Raw genomic sequence first — 9,336 nt, forward strand, 5'->3', positions numbered from 1 at the left:
TTTTTAATAAATTTTTTTCGATATGCTGTTACTAAACTTTTTTGGAAACACCTTCACTAATTTCTTTCTACATTAAAATCGGTTTGCTTAGCCCAAGTTTTATGGTGTTAGTTTTGCTAATAGATTAGACAAAAAATGTTGCATATTTTTCTCTTATACTTCTCTGTATCTCGAATGCTAACTAATGGCCAGATAGTTGCGATATTTTATTCAGCGCAACCAAAATTTTAGTTTTCGCGGAATGGTTCAGCGAGAATGTTTTATTTTTTGATCCGACGGCTGAAATGGTTGCGCTGTTCCATTCAGCATGACCAAATCCTACTTTTCGCGGAATGGTTCACCATATCTAGATGGTAGATTGGAATGACCATAAGACTTGGGTGGATATTGTAGATGACGTGGACTTTCAATCTAGATGCTAGATTGGAAGACCATAAGACTAAACCTTAGCCAATGTGATAATACTTGATGGTACACTAGAGACCTTTGTTGAAAGAAAAAACGGTACAACATTCATGGAGTCACAATAGATTACTGTATTGCTAATAACTTATATTATTGGCAAGCTTTAGTCCAGCAGAGGTTCCTTGAAGCTTGTGAATTGATATGGATTGGGGTCTTACTTTGTCAACATCTTCCCCAAACACATCCACTTTGTGATCTCTTTTGGCATTATGTGCCCGGCTCTAGTATCTACCGGCCATTTCATAAATACTAAAGTGTTCCTTGGTCATCAGATATGTACCTTCAAAACTCCTCGCACAAAAAATGTGCAGGCCATGCATAAAAGAAATGCCCCTTGGTTATTTAGAAACAAACAGTCTTTGTGAACCGTGGTCATTGAACCACGCCAAAACTACTGTTAGGATCTTCACGGATCTCCTGATTCTACTTCTGGGTCTGACCACATAGCACCGATATTGTCCTCACTTGACCATCTGTTGCAGCAAGTGTGGGGTTTTAATCTAAAAGGTCTCAGTGCTATGTAAGGAGATGCCCAAACTTATTAAGCGCCACATGTACTCCTCTTATTCCATGTGGGACTATCCTATCTATACATATGTGGTGTTTATTGAGCCACATACTCCAACAATCTCCACCTTGGCGAGATTAAACCACCTCACCAATCCAATCATACTCCACCATATGATCACCGTCCATATAGCAACCCATCGAACATGATTATTGTCACTACGCGCCCTGGAACCCTACTCCACTTTGAATTAATGGGAAGGCTAGCACTAACTCCACCTTGAGCACAACCTTGCCCACCCTAGAATCCTGCTCCATCTGAGTTAATGGGGTGTGGCATTAACTCCACCTTGAGCGCCAACTCTACTTTGGGCCTTGCCTGCTCCACCTTGAGTTTGACTCCACTTGCGCCCTAAACCGGGTGACATACACAACCACTTCTCCGTTCGGACAGTAACCCCAACCATACGCTCTGATACCAGTTGTTAGGATCTTCACGGACCGCCGGACCCTACTTCTGGGCCCGACCACATAGCACCGATACTGTCCCCACTTGACCACCTGTTACAGCAAGTGTGGGGTTTTAATCTAAAAGGTCTCAGTGCTATGTAAGGAGATGCCCAAACTTATTAAGCGCCACATGTACTCCTCTAATTCCATGTGGGACTATCCTAGCTATACATATGTGGTGTTTATCGAGCCACATACTCCAACAACTACTACTCACATGGGGTAGGACCCAATCCACCCCATAAGGCCCTGCCCACCCACCCACCCCCGCTTGCTTTTGAAGGGAATGTCCCACCGTATGTGAGTATCTCGGTTCATTTAGAATTGCTCATTTAGAAATTAAATGGGCAAAATTTTAAAGAGATTGGGTTATAAAAGCTGCAAAATTGGTGTTATAGTCGTTTATTCTTGCTAAACTTTTAGAAGAATGGGTATAATAAATCATTCAAAATTTATGAAATTCGATTTGAGATGTTAGAGAAAGTTGAATATGTTACATAAGAACTCGGAAAAAAGCGGCATGCACTAATGCAAATGAATTGTACATGGAAACCGGAAAATACTTTTATATATTTTTGTTTAAACAGTTAAATGATTAGAAATTGAAATTGTAATTCATCTCACATTGAAATTTTAATTCATCTTACATTCTCGTGCATGGTTTCGATATATACTAAATCTCCTTACCACGATTTGCATAACAACAATTTTTGGTTGAGTTTCGATTTAGTGATTAAGTTACTTATGCCTTATATAACATGAAAGGTGACCTTCGACTAAACTGGTGTTTAATACATGGGATCTTTGACTAAACTGGTGTTTGAAATCTTCAACTTCAAGCGCCCAAAGTAATTAGCATCTTTCAACCATATGTACAACTGAAAAATCATTCTCACACCGGGTGCCAAATGTTTCCGTGTGAACAATAAAAGGCGGGGTGCCAAAACAATAGAAGTTATGGATCCCTAACACGATACATTTGTCGGCGGGACATTGATTTTTCAGTTGTACTCATGATTGGTGAGCTTTTTGTTCGGTTAATGGTGTTCGAGGTCTCTGGATCCTTCATGGTTTCAACCATAATTGCGACAGTGAATCAACCTCCCACTGGGAGCCAAATGTCTTGGTGTAAACAACAAAAGTTATGAAACATTTGGCGACCATGGTGGTTTAGATGCAAATATGATTGGTGAGTTTTCAGTTCTTCTAGAAATCACCTGAGTGGTATTTGACGTCTCTGGACCCTTTATTGTTTCAACCCTAATTGCAACTAAAAAATCAAATTCCCACCGAGTGCCAAATGTTTTGATGTAAACAGTAAAAGTTATGGAACACTAAACCATTTAACGACGACAGCCGAAGGTAGATTTTTCAGTTGCAATCATGATTGGTGAGTTTTCTGTCCTTCCATATTTATGATAAACAATAATAAATTTACACACAAACTTGTCTATCTTTTAAAGACGGAAGTAGTAAAGTTTATGAATATGGGATTATGGTTTTTTGATTGAGAGATTGAATTGTTGCATCCTATTTATACAGGTATCTTGGCATTAGACGTGCATACTGTTCCGGTAAACTAGTGATATTTAAAAATTTTAGGATCTGGTCAAGCATTATCTATAGAAAATTGGATCTTAGCCATCTATAACCCAACTAATAGTTAAAATTTCTAAGACCGAGCTTCACGTAACTGATAGATATGTATAGGCTATATTTGTGAATTTGTTACATGTATGTACCGGTAAAGCAGTTGTTGATGTACGACCCGCCTTTGTCTGGCTCCAGCATAATAGGTGTAATTTGTTATCTGATGATATAAACGAGTGATTCTACAGCCACCGGCAAAATAACCGATAAAAAATCCCGAGAGGGAATAGTGTGGTCTCCCGGAGTGCCTCTCTACGTTGGGATTATAAATGAGTTAAGGTGGGTCACGCTCTATCTCAGTTGGAAATTTTATAGGGATAAAATCTCGGTATTCTTAGCATTTCTGGATATAAATGCCTACAATGTGTACACCCGAGAACCATTCTAGACAAACAGTCCCAAAAAGATTTTTTGAAAAAGTAAGGTGAAACTCCTTACTTTTACACATATCATAAATACGAATATGTTCATTTTTCTTGAACTATTAAAAGTTTATAGGTAAAAATTACTCAATATTAATAAAGTTGATTTGTGAGATGTTGGAGATAGTTGACTGTGTAAAATATGAACTATTTGCTCCAAAATAGTACTCCCTCCGTTCCGATTTACTTGACGTTGTAGAATTTTTCACGGATATTAAGAAATATCAGAGAGAGTAAAATCTTTCCAATAATACTCATATTAATTCCTACTTAAAGAGTTAAATAACCTAGTATTGTGTTTCTAAAATATAGGGAAAGTTATCAATCCCATTGTTATGTACTTGGGATGTACAAGATTGAGCATATATCCTCCATGGGATATATTTAAAAATTATAGAGTAATTGTTTTTGTGTTGATTACTATGAGAATTAATTTTCTAGTGTGATTCCAAAGCAGGGGTAGATTAGTGAAAATTAGGAAAAAAAGCCAAAACTATCATCTAATTTGGAACACAAAAAAATTCCTAAAAAAACAAATAAAATGAAACGGAGCGAGTATTAATCAGTGATGAGTTGTGAATTATTCTCAACCTTGGTACTTATAGTTGTTGTAATGTTTTTGGTTCCCGCTTGTATTATCCATGGTATGTCCATGTATATTTCTTTGTACTTGTAGATAAATAAAATGAGACGGAATTTAAAACATGACCTAAGTAGGTTAATTCATCCATCTCACATACTCCCTCGGGTTGTATGGTTTGAATACTGATTCAATTACCACGATTTGATCTGGCAGGAGCAAATCTGGTAGCAGTGGGTATGATTTTTTAAACTTGGTAACTTTGGGGACGAGCACATCAATCGGACGAAGATAAAACCACATTTAGTATTTTCGCTTCTTAGGCTTTTGGCAGTTATAGCAGTTCCGATTGCAGATGGATTTTTATGCATAAATAGCATTTTTAATCATGACTGTGGATGCTCTTACCAAACTTCTGGTTAAGCCTAACAATACCTTTTGGGTTTGGTATATAGGCTCCTAAGGTCAATGCCTTAGATTGGATAGCCACTCCACTGGGAGATGCTTTCCAATAACAACAAACACCTTTAACTTGCTCAGAAAGGAAAACAAAGACGGAATTAAAGAACTGGATACCAACGTCCGCACCATCACGATTTTGTTCTCAGAGATATCAATCGTGCAGAATTTAGGAAATGCAGTAGCTGGGACTTTCTCATTCAGTCCTTGTCTTTCCACATTAAAATTGGTTTCCTTGTTGAGAGTGCCCATGACTTAATACCTAGGCCTTTCAAAGGAAAAAGAAGAACGATTTTTTGGGGACCATCCTTTTTTTGGGGGCCATTGTTTTATAAGGCCAGCTACCCTACAATGGTAATGGATGTCCTAATCCTAATCCTGTGTGGTGAGTTTACTAATTTGCCCTTAACCTAATTAACATTAACCCTAACACTAAAAGCCTACCTAATCCAGAAACCTAATCTAAAACATTAACCCTACCTTAAATCGGACGCAAAAACTGTTTTCTCCTCTTCTTCTTCATTTCAAACTCGTCTTCATCGATTAATCAATCAAGTATATAATGGTTCGTCGACAGCAAACCAAAAGACTCCCAGGAACAGGTCCACCCTTAGGACATCTAGCTAATCAAGTAAATGAAATTGAGGAAGAACTTGAACCGGAAGGTGAACAATTGATTCAGCGTAACAGTCTCAAGAATAACCCTGAGTCTGCCATGGGACCGATCCGCAGGTATTTCTCGACAAACCCATTACTTTTAATTTGATTTTCATCGGTTCAATTGAATAGAAATCATCAAAATATGATTCATATGGAAGTTACAGTGTTGAGTTCGGTTAGAACGCTTTTTTGTTTGCCCTAGTTTCTTAACCGAACTCCCTGATATGAAGAACACGTAGAACAGTTCGGTTCTATAGAATTTAAAACTAGGTTACCGAACTCTGAGTTCGGTTGTTTCGCAAAAAATGTTGAAACTGCCATGTAACCGAACTCTACCCTTATTATCGAAAAAATAAAAATTCCATGTAACCGAACTGTTATATTTTTCCCAGTATGTTGAGTACTCATATAACCGAACCTCTTTTACTATGTTCGGTTGTTTCGCATAAATTTGAAAAACTGGAATGTAACCGAACTCTACCCTTAACACAAAAAAAAAAACCAAATTTTCCATGTAACCGAACTTTACTACTTTTCCCACTATGTTGAGTTCTCTTACAACCGAACTCTGCACAATATGTTCGGTGCGCTCGCAAAAAACCTTAACAAACCGAACTCTTTCCTAATTACACATATATGTGGAGTTCGGTATGTTCACAAAAACACTGGACAAACCGAGCTCTACCCTGGAACACAAATTTTTTTTTTATAGTTGGCATATTTTTCGTGAATTTTTCCTACTAACCAAACCTTATGCTGAGCCAATTGAACACTCTTGAAGTCAATCATTTATCGGTTAAGCTAATATATTTTGTTTTCTTGATTAGTCGGAAAGGAAAAAAATCAAACCAACCTTCACTGGAAGATCTGAGAACTCCCACGCCTAGAGGCAAAGTACACCTTGGTTTCAATAAGCGTGGAACAAAAAATGCTAAGTATGTAGGTGGTTCATTACCGGGTGTTGTCATCCAAGATGATGTCAATAGAGATAATGTTGACAATGTAATCAATCAAGTTAATGAAGATATTGAGGAAGAGATGGGCAATCAAGAACATAATCAAGGTGGAGGAGAGGAACCAACTGAAAAAGAAGGAGGAAATGAGGATGACAATGATGACGGTGAAGAAGATAGGGAAGATGGAGATAAGGATGGAGATAATGATGAATCAGAGGATGACTTGGATGAAGAGGAAGACGAAGAGGAAGAAGAACAAGTAGAAATAGTGGGAAAGAGACCTAGAAAGACGCCTAAAAAGCCTTGTGCTAGATATTTATACATTCCAGATGACAATTTGTGTTTGCCGCCAAAGAATCCAACTTATGGTACTCCAAGAGATGGAGGGGCGGTATTGATGGGCTACAAACACTCATGGGCTGCCAAGATCTTTGCGACAAAGGTATGGTTCAATCTTAACCATCAAGATTTCTCAGTCATTTTATTATATTTTGACATATATTGTTCTTTTCTATATATAGTAGTATATAACATATGATGTTGTTTTTGTAGGATCATAATAATGTTGTTCGTGTTTTGAAACATCAAAAGAACAAGATATGGAGTATAGATAATGAGTGTGATGAGGTCCGCTTGGCGGTATTTGATTGTGTGCTATGGAACGGGATACAACATGCGCACCAAAAATTTGATGATGTCACTGTTACTGCATTTGCCGAGAGGGCTTATCCAGAGACGGATACCTTTTCATCTACCTTTTGGTGAGATGACAATAACTCCGAATGATTGTTTTAGAATCAAAGCCCTACCAATTGCGGGAACAAGTGTTCGATATGGCTACGATCCCTCGATGAGTTATGAACTTCTTGAAAATCTAGTCGAAAAGTGTCTAGGATGGAGCGATAAAAACGCAAAATGTGAGTTGAGACGATCTAACAAAGAGCCTAAGGAAGGTGATGAGTATAATGAGTTTGAGGAAGACCGCACGTACAAGAAGAAGTTGAAAAAGATCAAGCTCAAAACCTTGTATGATGAGTTTTCAGGGACGAAAGATTTGATTGCTCAAGGAAAGTTGGTGATGACAGAGGAGAAGATTAAGCACCATGTGACTGCTTATTTTTTATATCAACTAGGAACCATTTTCTTCCCGGACAGTTCAGGTCATGTGGTAAATGCTCATTACCTCCAGCTATTGGACCCCCTGAATGAGGTGAACAACTACTGTTAGGGCGTTGCGGTTCTTTCATTCGTTCAAGCGGAACTCAGAAAAGCTTCGAGGCTCAAGAGTTTATATTTTGGAGTCTTACACACCCTTGTTCAGGTACCCCGTTAAATTATTGTTTGTGTGTTTCAATATATAAGTGAATGAATGTGTATTGTTACTAATCATATTGCGAATGTATTATTTGTTGCTTCTTCTCATAGGTTTGGATGTGCGACCACTTCCCTAAACTGAAATTGTCTCATGCTCACACTCCTTGGCCTTATGGGAAGCCTGCAGCGGGCAAATATGAATTTTTGAACTCACAGGAAAACGGTAAGGAGAAAAAGGTGTTGGAGTTGAGGGAGACATTGGATAAGTTAATAGTGGAAGATGTGGTTTTCCATCCTTAAACCATTACATCATATGAAGACGAGGAGGATGTTGAGATAATTGATTTCTCACCTGTTGCGGCTTATAATGGACCGTTGTTTCATCCTGGAGGTTGTACAATGTATAATCCTCGAAAAGTATTGAGACAACTTTCTTGTATCCAAAGTGTCCCACAAGTGGAAGACTTCAACTTCAAGGTGAAGAAGCAGGGAACTAAGAACACCGAGAAGAATTTCTTCCCCAAATATGATCCTGCTCCATCAGTGGACCACTGGAGGAACTTTGGGAATTATCTTGTTCCAGTCGAAGAGTTGCAAGATTTATTTGATGAGCCAAATGCCGCTGACGAGGGATATATGGAATGGTATGAACATTTTTCTCATCCTCGTGTAATAAACAGTGTCCAACAAGCCCGTGCTGATAAAGGAAAAGCGAAGGAAATGGAGAAGGAGGCTTAGAAACTTATGAACATACCCCTATGTGTGGTGATGAGGCCTTGCGCTTGTGGAACTCGGCGGTAAGATATTTACTCTTATTTTTGTTTTTCAAAATGTTATAAAGTATTGAAAAATAATAGTTAATTATGTTTTTGATTGAAAAAAGGTGAAGGCAAGTGCTAAATTGTTGAAGAAAATGATGGCAAAAATCCGGAGTGGAGAGCCGATGGACACTCGACAACAAACAGACCTCTACAACAAATGGACTAATGTTTTGAATCCCAACCTTGTCGATATAAGCCAGGTTGATCCAAGCCAGACCATGTTGTTGAAGAGGAGTCGCCAACAAGGGGAAGGTTCAATTCGGATGGTTGAACAACAAAGCAGTGGAGATGACACTCCTAGTGACGATGGACGACCTCAATCTCCTAAACGCAAGACTAGAAAAGTTTCTCGTAGTGGCCGTGGTAAATGAGTGATTGCAACAATTATTACTTTGGTTTCTTATGTTTGGAAAACTTTTTTATTGCGGATTTGGTAGTTTGTTTCCTTCTGTTTGGAAGACTTTTGTTTTGCGGATTTGGTGGTTTGTTTTCTTATGTTTGTTTCCAACATTTAGTAATATGGATTAGTAAATGAATTTCATAATTATTTGACAATTTGACTCATATGTTTTTCATTAAATTAAAAATTTTAAGAAATAATTAGGTAGTTCGGTTCGTAGACTAAATATCGTAAACAACCGAACTTGATGGTCCACAAGTTCGGTTTGTTCGCAGATTTTACAATATAATCGAACTGTGGAACAACAAAATTTCAAAAGATACAGTGCAATGTTCGGTTAATAGACTAAATATTGTAAACAACCGAACTTGATGGTTCACAAGTTCGGTTTGTTCGCAGATTTTGCAATATAACCGAACTCTGCAATAACAAAATTTCAAAAGATACAATGCAATATTCGGTCACCTGCAAAATAATACCAGGTAACCGAACTGTGGATCTCAAAAACCAGTGAAAATTTTCCTAAGTTCGGTTACCTTCCATTTTATACCAGGTAACCGAATAATACACTGTAACTTTTGATTTTTTTGGG

The 9,336-nt window shown here is 37.9% G+C and overlaps 1 protein-coding gene across 1 annotated transcript; it reads left to right on the plus strand.

Moving 5' to 3' along the window:
* Positions 1 to 6,291: 6,291 nt before the first annotated feature.
* Positions 6,292 to 8,261, plus strand: LOC113359221. Its single transcript, XM_026602892.1, has 2 exons — positions 6,292 to 6,514; positions 7,843 to 8,261. Exons 1-2 carry the CDS (start codon positions 6,292 to 6,294, stop codon positions 8,259 to 8,261), a joined length of 642 nt encoding a protein of 213 aa, XP_026458677.1.
* Positions 8,262 to 9,336: the final 1,075 nt, after the last annotated feature.

This window comes from Papaver somniferum, chromosome 1, assembly GCF_003573695.1.
Source record: "Papaver somniferum cultivar HN1 chromosome 1, ASM357369v1, whole genome shotgun sequence".
Classification (NCBI taxonomy): domain Eukaryota; kingdom Viridiplantae; phylum Streptophyta; class Magnoliopsida; order Ranunculales; family Papaveraceae; genus Papaver; species Papaver somniferum.

Excerpts from the sequence above, each read along its gene's own strand:
- LOC113359221 (XM_026602892.1), top strand. The coding sequence starts at position 6,292 with ATGGGCAATCAAGAACATAATCAAGGTGGAGGAGAGGAACCAACTGAA. Across the intron at positions 6,515-7,842 it reads AAAGACGCCTAAAAAGCCTT|ACGAGGAGGATGTTGAGATA; the intron begins GTGCTAGATATT and ends CATCATATGAAG.